Raw genomic sequence first — 21754 nt, 5'->3', positions numbered from 1 at the left:
TTACAGGTAATTTGACGAAATGAATCCCTTGTCAGCGTATCCTTTTCTAAAAGACTACCATTAGGTTTCTAATTATCTGCTTTTATGTTATTAAAAAATTTAACATAATATTAGCACAGCTAGTAATTCTGTTGGTATCTTCTTTGTTCCTTAACTTTACTATTAGAGATATACAAATACCATTTCCTTCAGATCATGAGGCTGAAATAGCATATGGTTCCCTCTCTGTAGATAAAGAACCCAAAAGAGGAGGTGTCAGCAAAACTATGACATTCAGTCACAATGTCTTGAACGTGTATGGTTAATGTTTATTTTATTAATTGTAACCAACAATATTTGATTTTAAATAATTTTTTTTGTCTTTGAGTCCTATGTTCCAAAGGTATTATAATTTTGTTTGGGGACATGTAAACTTGACATCATGCTTAATCTGTTTCATGGACTGCCATTTTGTTAATATGGAAAATTTTATTCTATTATTATTAGTTCATGTTTTACCCTCACAGTGCCTACGTGTGTTTGGCATGTTTTAGATCTCAATCAAATCATCTCAATTTCAATGTTTGAAAAAATTAAAGAATTTTGCTTTGGTCTCTTTTTATATTTAATGATATTAATTTGTTTTAAAATAATTTTAGAAAATATTGTTGTTATTTTTTAGCCAATTGACGTACCGGTACCGTACTAATTTTTTTTTTTTGCATTAACTTTTTTTTCTAGAAAACGTTATTAGGAAAAGGTTTCTTTAATAAATGATTCCAAACGTGACAACAGTTTTGTTTTTTTCCAGACATTTTCAAGCCCAAGAAGCAAGAATGCTGAGAGTCAGTATCAATTCATTCTTTGAACATTTAAAGCTGGTGGTTGAAACAATGGAACGTTTTGGACCACCTAGATAACAAACAGGATATCAAGATCTTTATCATACAAAAATGTCATTGTATCAATGATTGCATTACAAATAAAGTATCAAGTATACTATATAGTAGATTTGTATCATTTTTGTTTTAATAGTATCCCCCCAAAAGGGAAAAAAGCAGCTATTAGTTTTGTGTCTGTCCATCTTTCACATTAAGATTGAAAAAAAAAAAAATCAAAACACTAATGAAAGTCCAATGTCACCATACAAAAAAAAAAACAACAGTTGCAACAGCTACGCTTTGCCTTTTGTAAGTAAACTCTTTTTGTTTTCTAAATTAAATTTGTGAAACAGTCTTAAAACTTTAATAATGAATGTAAGAAAACTACACATTTTTGTTAACCTTTAAATATGAAGTTTTATTTTTAAATGTATTAATACTTTTTGTTTTCTGGTGTATGTACAAGCTATTTTTTGTTTATCAGAAACATTTATTTGGTTAAAAGAACAACTTAAGAATGCACACTGTATGCTCATTTTAATACATATATATAGAGAGAGTGTTCGTCAGTGCTTTTTTTGTAAAAAAAAAAATAAATATTTGCCGGTACTCAGTGATGGATTGCATAACTTTGAACTACCAATAAATTAATAATAAACGTTACACAGCTGAATCCAATTAGTTCCCAACAAATAATTTGGTGACATGTTGCTCACATCACAAATGACACACTGTCATAACAAAAATTAATACAGTAACTGTAATACAGTACAACAAACTAAATCAGTACATTCAAAAATAGTGAAAAAAAAAAAATTGCAATCGTTATTTTTTTTAGTCAACTTTCTTTTTTTTACAATGTCCTTTTATCTACTCTTTGGTCATTTGTATGGACAAACGTTCGTGTGAATTGAAATATTATTTTTTTTTGAAAAAAAAAAGGGGAAGGTGAGATTGAAGCGAATCTAGTTGTTAAGACATATTTCATGTTCCTTCTTATCAATGGCAGCTGAACTGTGAAGACATTTCCAGCACAATAGCATCTCGTTGTCAATACACATTTGTAGTATGACTCACACTAGAGAGAGACTTCACGATAATAAAACAAAAGGTCAAACCTATTGGCATAGACAGCAATATTTTGTATAGATGTACATCTCTAAAGTGTTCTATAAGTTAAAGAAACTAATTCAATGTCAAGTCTGTTTTATTAAATTGTGTTTATTAATTTTCTTGAATAACATATTAGTAGTATGGTAAGCAATTTAAATACTAACAAGACTTATCAGAAGTAATTTGTTTTTTAAACGTACACTCAGTGAACAGAGACAACTAATTAACATATTTAGGCCTAAGTGTCTAATTAAAACAAATTTTTTAAAAAGAAAGTCTACCGAACTAGATTCACCAAGCAAGAAAAGATCTTGTATTGAAATGAGAAGTTCCCTTTGTTCTTGTCACGCTTGGAAGGGATCTCTTACGTTCAAGTTGTTCCAGCCAGTGGTCACGATCACTAAATTCAGGTCATGATATTGGTGAGGATGGCTCTCGTAAGATCATTGCTAAGGGTACTTTTAGAAATGAGTCTTCGAAGACCACCTCTGGTAATACTTTTGTTGATGTTTGCTCGCTAACTGCAATGGACTTTGGGGACATCTTTTTATTGATAACCTGTAATGGTAATGAATTAAAAGACGTAATTACACCAGACACAGTGTTTCTAGGCGGCTCATCTTCATTGACCACAAATTGAAGTGACTTTGGAAATGTGATATTGCCTAATTTGGCCGGTGACCTAAGCGACGGGATTTTCAAATCCGCTTCTTGTGACGCGCCTTCACTGTTAACATTTGATTGTATTCCATGGAATGTGTTTTCATTAACTGTGACAGGTAGTTGTTTTGGGTAAGTTTTGTTTCTTAATAGCTTTTTTAGAGAATTCGGAAACGGTCTTTCATTAGTTTGCTGTGGCACTTGTTTTGAAGATTTTTTCCCGTTGATCTCTTCTGTGGCCATTTCCATTTTTGGTGGTTGCTTTAAAGAAGACGCGTCTTCGATCACATCTACTGGTAATTGTTTCGAAACCATGTCTGCAGTGATCTGTGAAAATATCGTTTTTGGATTGATCTGTAACGGCATTGGGTTTGGTGATGAATCTTCATGAGACAAAATGAAAGGAAGTTTGAAAGATGCCTCGTCACTTGCCTCATCCAGATTGTACTCACCATTCGATTCGACCGTTGTTTCAAATGTGCATGGTCTACACAGACATGTCTTGGGCAACTTCACTCGAATCATCGCCTGATAAAATCGACGCTGATCGTCATTCAGCACTGGGCATTTCAGAGATAGACCTGCTGTAATGAGCTCTACCGCCTGGCAGCAGGTGCAGGAAGCCTGCGTCACAAAAGGATTGTTTCTACTAGTCATGCTGTAGCTACGACAGCTTCCTATGCAGACTGGTGCGATGCGCCGTACGGGCACACAGTTGCGGTATCTGAAAGTATGAAAGGCAAGTTTTTTGGCACACGTTTCTGCCGAGGTGACTCCAGGAAGACAAGCTAGTATTGTCATTAGAATGTAGAGAAAGACATAGGAGCTTTGAAGTGGTCGATTGTTGTACGTATACAAATCAACATCCTGTAAAAAAAAATATGATTCATTATCTTTACTTAAATTTAAACAGCTGCCAATTTATATCGTTATTATTAATTTATATAAAAAAAAAAACATTGGGTAGGCCTAAATATATAGACTTACAACGTTTTTTCCCCCAACACGATTTCACATCGGCTATAGGGTATATTTAAAAAAACTGGTTTAGTATTGCAATATAAAGTGTCGTAGCTAGGGATTTGGGGGCCCGGGGGCTTGAACTCTTTAGGGGCCCCTGCATTTTGACATTCGACATCATGACATGAGATAATTGAGTAATAGTTATTATTTAATGTAAAAACTAATTTCGGACATTCATTTGAGGACTCCCAGGGGGATTTTCACATTTTGATCCCCCTCTCCCATCCAACCCTAGCTACGCCTCTGGAAAAATAGCTATTTCCCAAACAAATAAGACTTGTGGTAGGTAAATAAGTAGATGAACCGAGCGAATTTGAGAGGGCCCCGGGGGGGGGGGGATTGAAGAGGAATAAAAAAAAGCATGAGAAAAATCAATGAGAGAGTAAAAAATGAGCGAGATAAATAGAAGACGAAACAAGAACGTTAGCGAAAGAGAGACGAAGAAAGATAAAAAGAGAGAGAGAGAGAGCAATATAAATAGAAAGAATGTGAAAGCGAGAGAGAGAGAGTGATAAAAGGGAAAGTGAGAGAGAGAGAGGGGGGGGATACAAATAACAAAAATGAGCGCGCGCACGAGTGAGAGAGTAGTAGCGATAGACAGCAATATGAAGAAAAAGAAAGAGAGAGAGAGAGAGAATGAAAGAGAACACTGTATCTAAAAAGCTGTACAAAATGCAATCATAAGGTTAATTCAGAAAAAGAAAACGTGTGGTCTAAAGAGTATATTACTGGATTAAAATATGGAAAATATAAAAATTAAAACGCACAAAGTGTTTTCAAATACTCCACACCTAAACATTTATATGTTTTTTAAATACAAAAAATGTAACATAATTTTTAAAAAAATCAACTACGCGATTGTCATTTGTGAAGCTGTTGTTGATCTATTATTTTTCATTTTTTTTTCTTGTAAATGCTTCACTATTGCAAGGAGTCTTTCCAATAAGCTTTGCACAATCAATTAAGCCATTCCTTCTAATGATTTCTACATACGACAGTACGCAAAATATTTAAGTGCGTCCATTTATTTATTCAACTCTTTTCTGGATTCAAAGAAACATTTGAGTCGAAAGCGGTAATTCCCGTTGAAGCCATGTTCAAAATAAAACGACATAAGCCAAATTATTTTTAAGATGATTATAGTTTGAAAAATTATAGCGATCAAACCAGAGTTTCATTGTGTTGCCAATATATTTTTTTTCCAAAGATATACATAAACTGTCAAAATTCTAGAAAAATCAGAGCTAATTCGAAATACTCCTCCAAGGTCCATGAAGAGTTTGTAAGCTTATAGGAAGAACTGTAAACCTGGCTTAGAATATATCAATGTTTAAGTAAATCTTAAATAATGACTGTTGCTATATAATCTGCAAAGTTTGTTCAATATTGCATTTTCACAAGTTGAAGTAAAAGTGTGGACTAATAGTAAATGGTAATAATTGTCTTATTCATGATCTAATAATACAACATTAAAAAGTTACGATTCTCTCACCTTGGCAACATCAACATCCGGTACAACAATTATTCTTGTACTTGGTTCTTTACTTTGACCACACATGACATCCAACAATCGGCCCTCGGTCGCTTGTGTAGGCCTTCTTTTACCGCTGTTAGTATTTCGCCACCTGATCATAATGATCTCTTTAAATGCAGCAATTATAGTTTTGCTTTTGATTGCCAATGAAAATAGTGATTATTTTGCTTAGTAAGCAATAGGAAATATTTCCATTCTTAGTAAAAGTACTCTCTCAAAATGTTTAGAAAATGTGTTGATACTATTAAAACAATTTTGATCTAACGATAATTGAACTAAAAAAAATGAAAATAGGTTATTGTTGTTTCTTTTTTTAAAAATTTACTTTCTAACTTTTTTACAACCTTGTTTTAAAGCTCTTGTCCTTCTTAAAAAAGATAATTTCATCAAAAGCTTCTTTATTTATAATGTTAAAAGAAATATACATTTAATTGTTTCTTGCTGCTTTCTATGTTCCTAACCTTGTCTCAAGTGATGAGGACTCGTCTACTTCAGCTCTACTTATAGTGCTCTGGTGAAGCCACCTTGTCGTACTCAGGATAATTATTGTTCACAAATATCTCACGAAAGGGGAAAAAATAACAACATTAGAAATTTCTGTTAAGGAAAACAAAGAGAATGGAAGGAAATTGGTTGCCAAGACAACAGTTGCGTGGGAAGAGAGCGACATTTGCTTGCTTAACAAGCGAGCTTACTCAATAATTTCACTTTGGCATGTGACAGTAATTAATTCAAGTAACTATGTGGCCATGTTGTAGGCCCTATGTGCTTCGGAGTGGACTGTCTTAACGATGGTTCCATGTTCAAACCCTTCCAATGGTTATCCCCAGCAGTCTTACTGGAGGTTTGCGTTAGGGCGTACATTATTCCTTTCAAGCCTTAGTAGTCTGACTTTTTCATATCTTCGCAACCATTGTAGGTGTCCATTACATGGTTCTTGATTGGTTCATATTCACCATCCCCTTTCGTCTTGTGTTGATCAATTCACCATCCACTTTCGTATTGTGTTGATCAATTCACCATCCACTTTCGTATTGTGTTGATCAATTCACCATCCACTTTCGTATTGTGTTGATCAATTCACCATCCACTTTCGTATTGTGTTGATCAATTCACCATCCACTTTCGTATTGTGTTGATCAATTCACCATCCACTTTCGTATTATGTTGATCAATTCACCATCCACTTTCGTATTGTGTTGATCAATTCACCATCCACTTTCGTATTGTGTTGATCAATTCACCATCCACTTTCGTATTATGTTGATCAATTCACCATCCACTTTCGTATTGTGTTGATCAATTCACCATCCACTTTCGTATTGTGTTGATCAATTCACCATCCACTTTCGTATTGTGTTGATCAATTCACCATCCACTTTCGTATTGTGTTGATCAATTCACCATCCACTTTCGTATTGTGTTGATCAATTCACCATCCACTTTCGTATTGTGTTGATCAATTCACCATCCACTTTCGTATTGTGCGGATCAATTCACCATCCACTTTCGTATTGTGCGGATCAATTCACCAGTATTGTGTTGATCAATTCAGCATCCACTTTCGTATTGTGCGGATCAATTCACCATCCACTTTCGTATTGTGTTGATCAATTCACCATCCACTTTCGTATTGTGTTGATCAATTCACCATTCACTTTCGTATTGTGTTGATCAATTCACCATCCACTTTCGTATTGTGTTGATCAATTCACCATCCACTTTCGTATTGTGCGGATCAATTCACCATCCACTTTCGTATTGTGTTGATCAATTCACCATCCACTTTCGTATTGTGCGGATCAATTCACCAGTATTGTGTTGATCAATTCACCATCCACTTTCGTCCTGTGTTGATGAATTCATCATCCCCTTTCGTCCTGTGTTGATCAATTCACCATCCCCTTTCGTATTGTGTTGATCAATTCACCATCCACTTTCGTATTGTGTTGATCAATTCACCATCCACTTTCGTCCTGTGTTGATCAATTCACCATCCACTTTCGTATTGTGTTGATCAATTCACCATCCACTTTCGTCCTGTGTTGATCAATTCACCATCCCCTTTCGTATTGTGTTGATCAATTCACCATCCACTTTCGTCCTGTGTTGATCAATTCACCATCCCCTTTCGTATTGTGTTGATCAATTCACCATCCACTTTCGTCCTGTGTTGATCAATTCACCATCCCCTTTCGTCTTGTGTTGATCAATTCACCATCCACTTTCGTCCTGTGTTGATGAATTCACCATCCACTTTCGTATTGTGTTGATCAATTCACCATCCCCTTTCGTATTGTGTTGATCAATTCACCATCCCCTTTCGTCTTGTGTTGATGAATTCACCATCCACTTTCGTCTTGTGTTGATCAATTCACCATCCACTTTCGTATTGTGTTGATCAATTTACCATCCACTTTCGTCCTGTGTTGATCAATTCACCATCCCCTTTCGTCTTGTGTTGATCAATTCACCATCCACTTTTGTCCTGTGTTGATCAATTCACCATTCACTTTCGTCCTGTGTTGATCAATTCACCATCCCTTTCCCCCTGTGTTGATCAATTCACCATCCACTTTATTTTCTTGATATTCTTTTTCTTCAAAGTAATTGTCAGGTTTTCCAAGATCCAAGTTTCACGGATCTACTCTAATAATGGCCTTCTTGTAGTTTTCTTTTTTTTTTTTTTTTTTAATTCTTGCCCTTCTATTAAAATATGCTAAGTGAACTGCATATATTCTTTTTTTGATTTCTTTGTACCACGAAAAGGGAAATAAATCCTATTGTATTGAGATGTAATACTTTAAATGATGAATTCTTTTCTTTAGATAACCTTTGTTAAATTATATAATATGTAATATTAATATAACATAAGAAAAAATATCTAAAGGAAAGAATTCATCATTTAAAGTTTTACCTCACAATACTATAAGGGTTTATTTCCTTTTTTCCAATATCAAACAAAATAATTAATTACTTACTAATTAATGAATAAGTTATTTTTTTTTAAATTGATTCGTGCTTTGTTAGGTACAGGAAATAATGGTGTAAAGTTTCCACTTGATTCGAGACTGGAAGTGGGAGAAATAACTTGTTCAAAAATTGAACCAGACAGAGTGAGATGTAGGCTAATAAGCTTTGTATAAAGTATGTCTCATTTTTTTGTTTTACCTTTAGACCTAAAGCTATTTTGTAGTACTCGATAGCGGCTTGAATACTCAAATGTAAACTGTAGATCACGAAGATATCTAAAAAGAGTATTGATCTGAACTTGTAGTTGGAACAGTCCACTAGTCTACTTCTTCCGTCCACACTTTAAAAAAGCTGCTTTGATTAGCTGTTGCTATATTTAAACATCTCGTGACAAATCTTAAGCTGCGAGAATCGAATTTCATAACTGCCAAAGTCTGGTGTTCTTTTTATAGATACAATTATATCACAACTTAATAAGAAAGGCGAAACCTGCTATCCAAGTGTCTTGGTCCTATTTCTGTCTGATGGAGGGATCGATTCCACCACAAGTGGTTCACAAAGTTGGTCCTATTTCTGTCTGATGGAGGGATCGATTCCACCACAAGTGGTTCACAAAGTTGGTCCTATTTCTGTCTGATGGAGCGATCGATTCCACCACAAGTGGTTCACAAAGTTGGTCCTATTTCTGTCTGATGGAGGGATCGATTCCACCACAAGTGGTTCACAAAGTTGGTCCTATTTCTGTCTGATGGAGGGATCGATTCCACCACAAGTGGTTCACAAAGAACAAATTCAACAGAAATATGTTTCACCCAACAATTTGTTCAGCAGACAAAAAGCTCACTGACGATTAGTTTACAGTCAAATGGTTTACATTCAATCTGGGGACAGACTGTACAGACCAATGGTTTAATAATAACTAAATCGGCTCACCGACACTTGGCTCACAAAAAAAATAGTTCATACACTAATGGCTCACTGACAATTGGTTCACTGACAACTGTTTCTTAGGATAGTGAATATCTTTATCATTATAGCATGAAGGTCTATATGCCTACATTTAAACTAACATAATACATTTAAAATATATTTAAAAAACAACAACATGGTTTATCTCTAAAATAGTGGAGTCACTAGGAGGGGTGTCACCCGGTATGGTAAGTTCAGGGTGTCACCCGGTATGGTAAGTTCAGGGTGTCACCCGGAATGGTAAGTTCAGAGTGTCACCCGGTATGATAAGTTCAGTGTGTCACCCGGTGCTAGTTTTGTACCGACGACGAATTTATTAATTGGCAAAAAATAAATGGTGACCCGACAAAATAGCGCCGACATAAATAACGCCGACAAAATAGCGCCGACAAAATAGCGCGGACTTATATATGATGTGTACAAAAGTACCGGATAATTAGTAATTTAATGTCCCAGGCAGCATTTTTGTTGATGTCTCTATCTTTTTCAATATTAATACATGTGAAAGTATGCCATAAGTGCAGAGAACGAAAGTACTTTAAATTTTATATCATTTCCATTTTTTCACCAATGTTAAAATGCATACATTGCTAAAAATAGGATTTTGTATTGTGATGACCCCGTTGAAGCACTGATGGAATTTCTACGTGACGTTTCCTACAATTTAACTTTGTAAAAGTTTTTGTGTGTGTGTGTATGTGTATACGTCTGACAAGTATCTTTACCTGTTTTCAAAATACACTTTTGGAATGAAAATAAATGATATATTTTGAAATTATTCATTTTAGTTTATTATAATTTTTGCTTAGGCCTACTGTTTGCATATTTATGTTTAAGATATCTAAAGTGTTTCCTGCAAAATGACTGAAAAAAAATGATAACATGCTAAAGTATTTCTTTCAAAATGACTGAAATATATTTTTTTCTGCGCTATTTTGTCGGCGTTATTTTGTTGGCGCTATTTTGTCCGCACTATTTTGTCCGCGCTATTTTGTCGGGGTACCAAAATAAATATAATTAGTATTATTATTATTAAGCTTAACATTTAAAAGCGTACATGAAATTTTCAAGATTTCCAACTTGAAAACTTATAAATAACTTTAAAGTCAATATCTTTTGCGATTTTGTTTTCAATGGACAAAGTTGCCCGATTTGAGATTCGTGTCTCAAAAGTTCTTAATTAAAAGTTCTTAATTAACTTTAGTCTTCAAAGCTTCTTTCAAAAGACAATATGTTGGCATGCAGTTGGCAAGAAGCTGTAAAAAGGCTGATAAAGGTTCCTTAAGTCCCATCGGTATTCCATTTGAATTATAAAATGCAAGTACTTCCCAGTTTTAGCTTCTTCATAACTAACTTTTGCTGCCTGTAGATGTATTCTAGTTTTGGTATATCTGTTAAAATATCTTGTCGTCTGGCTCAATGTTCAAGGGATCAAGCATTAACTTCTTGTTCTCTACCGGACTAGTGAGTCCCGCATCATGAAATTACTCTCCTGACATTTTCATATTGTTTAAACGTATCTGTTTCAACAACATGCATGTTGGATTTGACAAATTGCTTATTTAGATAATGTGTCACAATTTTCGTAGACGTAATGTTTTTATTTGTCTGTTTTGCCACCGCTACATCAACAGTTAAGTTTTTAATTTGAAGTTACTCTTCTATAGTTTTGCCCCTTTGTAAATAAATACCCAAACAGTAAAGCAATAAAAAGTATACATTATGTATTCACAGAAAGCTATCCATGGTGTTTGAGCTGCGCATCTAGTGTCTGTATTTTCAGAGCGGTGATAAAGAGTTTTAATCGCCGTCACAATTCATCAAATCGTTATTTTAACAATTCTAACAGTAGTATTACTAGCGTTCCAGCGAGTTATTTATAGACATTGTAATGATACTCCAGTATGATTAATTTAAATAGCATTGGAATGGTAAAAGCGGCAATGAAAGAAAACGTTTTAAAGACTACACAAAATGTCTTTAAGGAAAAGTATTTTCTGACCACATAGTTTAAATGAACAATGTACTTATCCCTTAAAAGTGCTTTTCTGTTCTTTTTAATATTGCCTGTACTCCTTCATGAATTCCAGATATTGTAGCTGCATTATCATACCCATGAGCTCAATATATCAATAAACCCCGGTCATTTCTTTCAAGGCATTTTAATATATCAGAACTGGTACCATTAGCTTTGAAGAGAAAAATCCGTAAACCTTTCTGTCATTTGAACGATACCATTGCTAATGTTCAAATCTCTTCAGAGATCTATGTTAGGTGTGCTATGATAAAAGATACCAAAGTACTTTGTAGCATTTGTCTCTTAAAACATTTAATAAACTTATAAATTTATAAACTGTAAATTATAATACAAGGCTGAAAGTAACATTTTAATTCCGCATCAGTGCCTTGCAAGAAACATTGTGATATCAATCAGTCTGTGCAAGATGTTCCTTTATTTTCCTTCTTTACGTTGATCATAGCAAAGTCCGAGTGCCAAAGTTTTCCAAATCTTAAAGTCTAATAACAATTCTTTGGTATTTTGGTTATTTTTTTAACTTTTAGCTTTTATTATCAAAACATAAAAAAAGTGATAAATGTATTGATTTTAAATTTTTGCATATTAAGCATAATTTTATTTAAAAAATCTAATACTTTTAATCTTTTTACTGACACATTTTTAAGTTGTCTTTTTTTTTGTTGTTGGATAATGACCGGGTACAAATTATGTAGTCTTTCATTGACATCATCTTAATTCATTATCTGCTCGAACTATTCTCAGAGTTTGGCTGGAATTCGGGCTGAAACTAAAATCTTTTCAGTAAATTATTCGTTACACTGGACCGTTTACACACCTTTTTATCGACTTCAGCATACCGCTAGGACGTCCTCAACAGAATCATTGAAATTAGCCTTAATTATTAAGCGTTCTTACAACGCACTGGTCGAAAAAAAAAGTCATTGTTTTATTTCGTTTTTTTTTTAAAGGAGGGGGGAGCAGCCGCACTGGGCATCATATACCCTAGCTACACCACTAGCCTGTAAACATTTGGTCTTAATGTGGATGATGTGAATGTACATTTGTGGAGGAAACAAACTTGATTCTGTTAGCAAAGAGCCTAAACCTTCACGAGTATACATTATATACTATAGGCCTACATATCCATAAAAAAAATAATAGCGTCTTTTTATTGCTTGTCTAAATCTATTACAAATTACCTGACTGATCCAAACTAATTGATACAAGTACGCTTAATATAAACTTTGTTTTTTTAAACTATTTAAAAAATATTTTCGTTGCTCATTTTAATTAAACCTTATTTTTATGTTTAAATTGCTTTGAATACACGAATTTTATGAGAGATTCAGCAAACATCTCGTTGGAATCGTCCGCCAGACTCCCTTAATTTCCTTTTAGTGCCAGCAGATTAAGTCAATGTTTGAAGGTATTCTCCAGGATGGCGGCTACATCTCTATTAAGATTAGGCACACCCCTCCAGTTAAATTAAAAAAGCATAGCTAGAAATGTGAGACCCTAAATTAAGAGTATTAACGAGAAATGTCGATAATTGAAGAAATGAGCCGTTAATGAAATAAGTGCATCCAAAGTTGAACAAGATGACAAGCTAAAACAAAGTAGTGTGACAAAAACATTCCAGACGTCAGCAATCTGTAATAAAATGTGAACATGTTGAGAATAACTTGAAAGTATTTTTAATCATTAAATTTTAATGTCATGTTAATAAGGAACTTGTCGCCGAAACAATGATTTTGATTTTTTTTTTAATTAATGCATTCCATTCATATTTTTGTAGCATATTATTTATTGTGGAAAAAAATTCAATTAAAATAAATTGCAGTTGAAATTGTCTAAAACTATCTTTAAACTTGATTTTAAATGGGGTTTAAATATTCACATGTTTCAATAATTCTTTTAGTATTTACTAATGGAACACACGCGTCAATTAAAAGAACATGGAAACTTTGACTTTTAAAGATAAACTACAAGCTTTGTCAGATTGCTTACATGCCCCAGTAAGAAGGCCGTGTTTCGTATACATAAATTCTAAGTCTCGGGCATATGTTGCAAACAATAATTTGAAAAGGATATGAAACAAAATAAATATAGGCTACATATCGTTGAAGAATTTACTTTAATTTACCCCACACACAGAGCACATAGTGTTCAGATGCTGACACTCAGGGCTGCAGCGAGGGTTGTGCCCGCAAGCGTGCAATAACAAATGCCGTACGAGGAGTCTTAGATGTCAAATAAAAAACGCACATATCTCAGAGCCATACAAAAATGTGGTTAAAAGTTAGAACCACTGTGTTATAAATATTGATAGGCAGGGCCGGTCTTAGGCCATTGCAACCTATGCGGCCGCTGTGGGCCCCGCACTTTCATAGGCTCCGCGCGATACGAATTCTAGGTGTAAATTATGAAATTAAACCATTTTAACTTATTATTTAAAGGTTCCAGGAATTCTCCTGAAATAAAAAAATAAGAAAAAGTCATGAAAATGTCTAGAAATTATTAAAATCTTCTGAAAACTGATGCAAATCTCCTTAAAACAGACAAAATTGTCATTTCGGGGTGTCATTCAATATGGAAAACGCCAATCCTACTCGCGATTAAAAAAACGGCATTGTCAGCTTTCCTTTAAATAAAAATGTAATAATAGGCCGAATTTTAACCAAAACAAGCTAGAAGTTCAAATACTTAATTTACTTTAATAGTCACTGGCATACAAATATAGATCTAAATCTATCTCGACCTCTTAGAAAAAAAAAAAGCGATATTTTGCTAGTCGATTTTAAATCTAAAAGGCAAATTTGAATGTTTATCGGCTTTTTGTTGGAAAACTACAATCTACTGTAGATGGCTCGCAAAGTTAATTTGACACTGATTTTGTACTTAGTCAAGTATAAATAAAATGCAAAGATTAATTTATTTTCAAATACAAAATCTTAATTTTCCCTTAGGCCCTATTATCCTTATCACAACCCAAATTAGGCCCCGCGCAATTCGTTTTGCATAGGGCCCCGCAACCTGTAGGACCGGCCCTGTTGATAGGTGAATAGACCTACTCCGCCATACTCTCATTTGGAGGCTTTAGCCAGACGGTTGTCTATGGTGACTGGACTGGGGCTTTTAAAAAAGATACAAAGATACGCTGACGAGACATACGCTCTTTGAGTCGCTCCTTTCTGCTTACGGCCATACATACCAGACTAGGGCGCCTCTAAGAACTGCCTACGGCCATATCTTGTAAACCATATAGGCTGTTATACTCAATTGGTGGACAGAGACTAAAGTTTTCTTTTTATCGGCGAAAGGATTTTCTCTTTGGAGTTTCCTGCTGAGATTCGGCAGGAAGCAGTCCAAACGAAGCTGCGTAACTTTCCAACTATTGATCAAGCTGCGTCAGCAATAGGTTAGGACAACTAAATAAACAACAAAAAAACAACAAAAAAAAAAACAACAAATGTGTCTTGCTCTGGTGGTCTTTGTGCTGCTATCACATAAAGGTTTACAGAAATCTTCTTATCTTATCTTCTTATCTTATATAATACAGACGTTACTTCAAAAAAGAAGATGATTACGTCCTACGCGTCATGCATTTAGTCATGCATATTAACCAATGACTTAAATTCTGCCAAGTCACTGGTTTTCCTGGCTAGCTCAGGCAACCCATTCCATGCTCTAATAGCACTAGGGAAGAAGGAGTATTTGTACAAATTTGTCCTAGCATATGGGACGAGGAATGTGCCTTTATCTTTGTGTCTTTCAGAGTATTTTATTAAATTTTGTTTTTGTATTTGAAGATTATGGTTCAGTGTTTTATGTATGATTGCTACTTTACTTTTGAGCCTTCTGTCCTGAAGGCTTTCTAAATTTAGTGATTTTACTAAAGGTGTTACTCTAGTCAAATGTGAATATTCGTTTGTTATGAATCGCACTGCTCTATTTTGTGTCTGTTCTAGTTTCTTAATGTTTTCTTGAGTTGAGGGGTCCCAAACAGAGGATGCATATTCTATTATTGGCCTAACCAAGGTTAAATAACATTTTAGTTTTATGTTCTTATTTGATTTATAGAAATTTCTTTTAATAAATCCTAATGCTTTGTTTGATTTTTTTGTAGTTTCATCAATATGTGGATTCCATGACAGTTTTTCATTTATTATAACACCGAGGTATTTTGCGTTTTTAGTCTGTGTTACTGGTTTGCCATGAATAAGATAAGTGGAATTAATTTGTTTTAGTTTTTTTGTTACTCTTAACAACTGACATTTTTCTGGGTGGAAAGACATGCTCCAATTTGATTCCCATTTCTGTAATTCATCTAATTCTCTTTGTAAAATATCTGTGTCTTGTGTTGTTTTTATTGTTCTATATATTATGCAATCGTCTGCAAATAATCTGACTTTTGTTCCTGAACTAATGCAATTTGGTAAATCATTTATGTAAATTAAAAATAGTAGTGGACCCAAGACTGTTCCTTGAGGTACACCTGAGTTTACTGTTATCGGTGTTGATTTAGAGCCATTTATTATTACAGTTTGTTCTCTCCCTATCAGAAAGTCTTTAATCCACTGATGCAGTGGACCATTAATGCCGAAATATTTTAATTTTTTAAGCAAACTATGGTGGTGAACTTTGTCAAAAGCCTTAGAAAAATCTAGTAAGATAGCATCTATTTGTTCACTATTATCTAAACCTTTTGAAAAATCATCAATTAGTCCTATTAGTTGTGTTTCACATGATCTATATTTCCTAAAGCCATGTTGGTATGGTGTGAGGACATTATGTTTGTCTAAGTGGTTTATGATGTTGCTACATATTATGTGTTCTAGGATTTTACATGTGATGCTGGTAAGTGATACTGGTCTGTAGTTTCCTGGGTCAGATTTTTCTCCTTTTTTAAATAGGGGGGTGACATTAGCTTTTTTCCAGTCCTTTGGTACTCTGCCCTGGTTAAGTGAAGCCTGAAAGAGTATTTTGAACACTGGGGCTAGCTCATTACTTAGTTCTTTGAGTAATCTAGCTGGAATACCATCAGGTCCAGAAGCTTTATTTGGTTTGGTGTTGGCTAATAGTTTTTGAATTCCATTTTCTTGTACTACTATATCTTCTATGTTGTCTACTTGGTTCAAATTCAGTAATATGTCTTTGTCTCCTGGGGCTGAGAATGCTGATGCAAAGTATTTGTTTAGAATGTTTGCTTTAGTTTCATTATCATTATGTATTATGTTATGTTCATCTTTTAATGGCGCTACGCCTGTTGTTTCCATTTTCTTAGACTTAATGTATGACCATAGGTTTTTGTTGTTGTCTTTAGATATTACATTGTTTATGTATTCACTCTGCAGCTGTCTGCTTACTTTTTGGGTTAAGTGTTTAATTTTTATATACTTTTTGTAAACTCTTTCTGCATTAGTTTCTTTAAATTTTCTATATAGGTTTTCCTTCTGTTTACAAAGCTTCTTTAGTCTATTATTAAACCAGCATTTATTTATTTTGTTTGATGTGTATTTAGTTGGTATTTGATTTTCTATAATGCTTTTAAGATGGTTTTTAATAAAATTCCAGAGGTCATCGACTGGTTGGTTAATGTCTTTTTCTAATAAGAATGTTTGTTGAAAGTTTAATGCAGCTTGGTGTAGTTGTGTTAGGTTACATTTATTCCAGAGTAAGATTTTTCTTTTGGGTTTTGTATTGGCTACTGCTTTTATCTGACTGTGTATTTTTATGATCTCATGGTCTGATAGACCAGGGATAATATCATAATCAACTACTAATCCAGGTCTGTTGGTTAAGAAGAGATCTAATGTGTTGTTTAATCTAGTTGGCTTTTTAATGATTTGATCTAAACTTAGGTTGTGTAAAGTTTCTATGAAAAGCTCATTTATGTCCTTAAGGTTTTGGTGTTTATCTATGGTTAGTGTTTTCCAATTTATATCAGGTAGGTTGAAATCGCCCATAATCCAAAAAACTGCATTTTTATTTGTCTCTTTAAGTGTCGTAATCTGATTACATAGTTCCTGCATGTATTCTAAACTAGAATTTGGTGGTCTGTAAATGCTGCCTATTATTAGGGACGTTGAGGTGGTATTAATTTTACAAAATGTTGATTCTATATTTTTTGAGATAGGTAAGGTAATTTCTTCTGCTATAAGAGTGTTTTTTATTGCTAAAAGAACTCCTCCATGATTATCAGCCCTATCTTTTCTAAAAATTTCATAATTACTATTGAAAATTTCTGCATTATAAATTTCAGGATGTAGCCAAGTTTCTGTGCCTGCAATTATGTCTGGTTTCTCACATTCTAATAAAATTTCTAAGTCTGCTGTTTTGTTCCTAATGCTTTGAAAATTTATTACTAAGGTTTTAAGGTATTTTGGTGTTACTTCTTTAGTAGGTTTGTTTAGTGAGGCTGTTGTATTAATTTTAGTAGATTTAGGTTTAACAGGAGTGGATCTGGCTAGTGGTTGGTGAGTTTGGTTTGGGATGGTGTTTAGGATGTTGTATGGGTTAGAAGTGTCTGCATCAAAGGAATCAAACAGTCCTGATGTAAACTGAGGTAACCCACACGGTACACTGGAACTCATGGGCGTAGCCAGGATTTTTTTTCGGGGGGTGTGTGTTGGGGGGGGGGGGCTTTTTTCTCCCCCCCCCCAGCGAAAAACATATATCGTTATGTATGTATGTGTGTGTGTGTGTGTGTATAATCTTTATTACATTCTGACCCACCATTCTTTCGGAAGAGGCTTATTGTGCCCTAGAATAGGTTCTTCCTTGAGTTAGTGGGAAAAGTGTTGACTCCCCGCCATTGCCAACAAGGGGGTCTGGTGGAGGGCTAGGGGCCTAGCACTATTTCTGATATTGAAAGCCAACAAAATGCATATTCTGAGGTATCTACAGTGCATTTTCCTGCTATTAAAAAGTTTTATTTCAAAAACTTATGTGCTATTCTTACTGACTTAGACCCTCCCGCGCCGTTCGGCGCATTTGCCGTCAAGCTGTTTCCACAAAAATCTATCACTGGTAATGTCTGAAGCCTCTTCCCACCTGCTCTGAGGACCTCCATAAATGTGTGGCGCCAAGTTGTACAAGAATGTCATCGCAACTCTACTTATGCCTAATTCATTTTGTCGGAGAACATGTCCCGCAAACCTCATGCGTCGCTCTCTCACAATCTTACTAAGGGGTCGACTTCCAGTTCGGCATAGAATTTCCTTGATTTACACCCGATCTCTATAACTGACTCCTAAAATCTGTCTTAGCCATCTTTGTTGAGCCACATTTCAATTTCGCAGATGACTACTCACTGCACTTTATTAATGGAGCCCCGACTCTGGTAGAAATGTGTAACCTCTCTTGAATACGCTCTTGGAATTAATTGACTGTAGTTTGCTTTAGATTTTATATCGAAAAGTGAAGTTTTATCGTCAAAATTATCTGTTGGGGTTTTAAGCTAAAAAATCTCTGTAGTTATGTTGTTTTTTTTAAATTCAAAACCCCATTCAGCTACGGTCATAGAATTTAGTAACTGTAGTTTGCTTTAGAATAATATTGAAGATAGAGGTTTTCCACCTTAAAACGCTCTGTAGGGGGATTTTAAACTCAAAACCATCTGGAGGGGTTTTAAACTTTAAAAAAAAAGCCATCTGTAGGAGAGGGTTTAAAACTCAAAACCCCCAATTGTCTTGGCTACGCTCAAATAATTTTAGTGTGTAATTTGCTTTTTTTTTTATATTGAAGAGGTATTTTTTTAGCATCAAACCACTCTGAAGGGGGGTTTAAACTCAAAACTTCTTTTGCCAACTCTCATAGCATTTTGAGTGCGTAATTTGCTTTTTTCTTACATTGAGGATGTAGCCTATTTGTTAGCTTCAAACCTCGTTAGCCGGGGGCTTAAACTCAAAACCACTTTGGCTACGCTCATAGATTTCTGAGTGTGTAATATTCTTTGTTTTTTTTTTATATTGAAGAGGTATTTTTTTAGCTTCTAACTTCACAGGAGGGGAGTTTTAATTCAAAACCCCATTGAATACACTCATAACATGTTGAGTGTTTATTTGATTTGTTTTTAATATTAAAGAGGTATTTTTTACCTTCAAACCCCACTGGGGGGTTTAAGCTCAAAACTTAGACAAAACCCATTTAGCTACGCTCATAACATTTTGAGTGTATAATTTGCTTTTTTTTTCATATTGAAGAAGTATTTTTAGCTTCAAACCCAGCTGAAGGGGGGTTTAAATTCAATACTGAGTCAAAACTCATTTAGCTAGACTCATAACATTTTGAGTGCGTAATTTGCGTTATTTTATACCGGGTATTGAAGAGGTATTTTTTAGCTTGAAACCCTACTGAAGAGGGGGTGGGGGTTAACTCAAAACCCCTTTGGCTACGCTCATAGAATTTTGAGTGTGTAATTTTCTTTTTTTATATTGAAGATGGGGTTTATGGGAAATTTTGGAAGGGGTTTAAAATCAAAATCTTCCTTAACTGTGCTCGTGAAATTTGGAGCATTGTCGTTTGCATTTTTTTGTTTTGTGTTATAGAAGAGGGGAATTTAACTGCGAAAACCCCTGGTAGGGGGGTTTTAAACTCAAACCCTCCCTAGTAGGGGGTTTTAAACTCAACCCCCCTGGTAGTGGGTTTTAAACTCACCCCCCCGGTAGAGGGTTTTAAACTCAAAACCTCCTTTGCTGTGCTGAGGCAAGTAATAGTTTAGTATTAAAATCTTGCCTAAAATAAACAAAATGAAAGCAAAAAATCAGTCACTAAATTCCTATCCCCCCCTCTCTGCGGGGGGGGGGGGAAGGATTTCATTTCGGGGGGGGGGGGGGGTTGAACCTCAACTCCCCCCCCCTGGCTACGCCCATGCGTAGAATCCATTATATCCCTGAACAAAAAGGGCGGCACTCTACTGTTATTGGCGAAAAAATCCTTGCCACAATAATCAGTTAGCGATTGCCCAAATTCCAAAGTAATCGATGTGCTCTCTGCAAGTCAATGTGGTTTAGAGCTGCACATTCTGTCTTCTATTACAAAAGCCAGTTCTCTTGCTTCTAAGATAATTTTATGTACATTTTTATCAGATCTTAAATCTATTAATTATTTGTTATCTTTTTCATTACTGATACAAAATAATTTGATGTTGATTCGGTTGAATATGTGCTATAGGCTAAAAAAAAACACAAAAGAACAAATAAATTTAAGATTCTTTAGTTTAGTACCGAGACCATTCACGGAATTAAAGAAAGACAATAACAATATTTAATTAAATTTTTAAAAAGTTAACTTTTGAATAATATTTTGGCTTCCTCCAAAATTTGGCCGCCTGCTTGCAATGACACATTGCGCAATAGGGATCGGCGATCCTGCTGGCACTTGTCTTTCTTCTTAGCGTGTATGTGTAGGCCTACATTTGTGTATGTGTAGACCCACATTTGTGTATGTGTAGACCCACGTATGTGTATGTGTAGACCCACGTATGTGTATGTGTAGACATACATTTGTGTCTGTGTAGACATACATTTGTGTATGTGTAGACCCACATTTGTGTATGTGTAGACATACATTTGTGTATTAGTAAGCCTACATACACTCTTGCAAGTAGAAGTATGAGTTCCAGTCTAAAATAAATAAAGTAGGCGAAATCAAAAACAAAATAATGACAGTCTGCGAAGAATGTTTACGTCGCGTGTTTGAAGCGAGCGTTCTATTCAGGGTGTTCAACCACCGCCATTACCGTTAATAACAGACAAACCTTGTGACATTGTGTCAATCCGTCGCTAGTTTATGACTGTCAGTGCAGAGACGGAGGAAGGCTCACAGTGACCTCTGGACTTAATGCTAGTGAGCCTTGTACTTCATGGACATTCCACTGTGTGGGCTAATCTTGGGAAGGCTGGATCAGTCGTTAGTTTAGTTTATAGGTTCTTGTCGTAATCAATAGTTAGAAGCTACTAAATTAGGATAAAAGATATGAGAAGGAACATATTTTGACATTAAAAACACCGCTTTGAAGTTTGATTTTGTGATTCTTTTACTCATACGATGGCAACAGCTCGTCTTTTAAAGCGTTTTCCTCATTAGATAATAAGCAACCAATTAAAGGCTACTAAATAAATACTGATCTATTATTCTCCTTCAGGTATACACCTGACCGTAAGCCATTCATTATGTGGTGTGGTCCTAGAGTTGTGGTCCTTAGACGTTAATTCTAAGTCGTTTCGATTTTTATACATCTCAACCAAGGAGAAACATCCAAGAGAGGTCACGATTACACTCACTCACACACACAAACAAACAAACCAACAAGCTCGCCTGTCATCAAAGGCGTATTCAGAGCCTATCAACCGGGGGGAGGCGCGACTGTGTGGTGTGGTCCTAGAGTTGTGGTCCCTAGACGTTAAATTCTAAGTCGTTTTATTTTTTTATTTTTATACATCTCGACCAAGGAGAAACACCCAAGAGAGGTCACGAATACACAAAACAACAACAACAACAAATAACAACAACGTATAAGCTCGCCCTTAGGTTGTCATCAATTGCGGATTCAGAGCCTATCAACTGGGGGGAGGCGATTGCACGTGGGTGTATATCTATCAC

At 34.9% G+C, this 21754-nt stretch overlaps 2 protein-coding genes across 2 annotated transcripts; one reads left to right on the top strand and one right to left on the bottom strand.

Annotated features, from left to right (window-relative positions):
- On the top strand, positions 1-983 carry LOC106078349 (EKC/KEOPS complex subunit LAGE3-like). The gene is made up of 3 exons (XM_013239205.2): positions 1-36; positions 167-295; positions 791-983. The coding sequence occupies exons 1-3, from the start codon at positions 20-22 to the stop codon at positions 897-899; spliced, it is 255 nt and encodes an 84-aa protein (XP_013094659.1). The 5' UTR covers positions 1-19; the 3' UTR covers positions 900-983.
- A 687-nt stretch (positions 984-1670) lies between these two features.
- LOC106078351 (uncharacterized) lies at positions 1671-8484 on the bottom strand. The gene is made up of 3 exons (XM_056045148.1): positions 8362-8484; positions 5149-5750; positions 1671-3500 (listed from the first exon to the last, which is right to left on the bottom strand). The coding sequence occupies exons 2-3, from the start codon at positions 5287-5289 to the stop codon at positions 2385-2387; spliced, it is 1257 nt and encodes a 418-aa protein (XP_055901123.1). The 5' UTR covers positions 5290-5750; positions 8362-8484; the 3' UTR covers positions 1671-2384.
- Positions 8485-21754: the final 13270 nt, after the last annotated feature.

The sequence above is a fragment of the Biomphalaria glabrata genome, chromosome 1 (assembly GCF_947242115.1).
Source record: "Biomphalaria glabrata chromosome 1, xgBioGlab47.1, whole genome shotgun sequence".
Classification (NCBI taxonomy): domain Eukaryota; kingdom Metazoa; phylum Mollusca; class Gastropoda; family Planorbidae; genus Biomphalaria; species Biomphalaria glabrata.
This window is presented reverse-complemented; position numbering and strand designations above follow the sequence as displayed.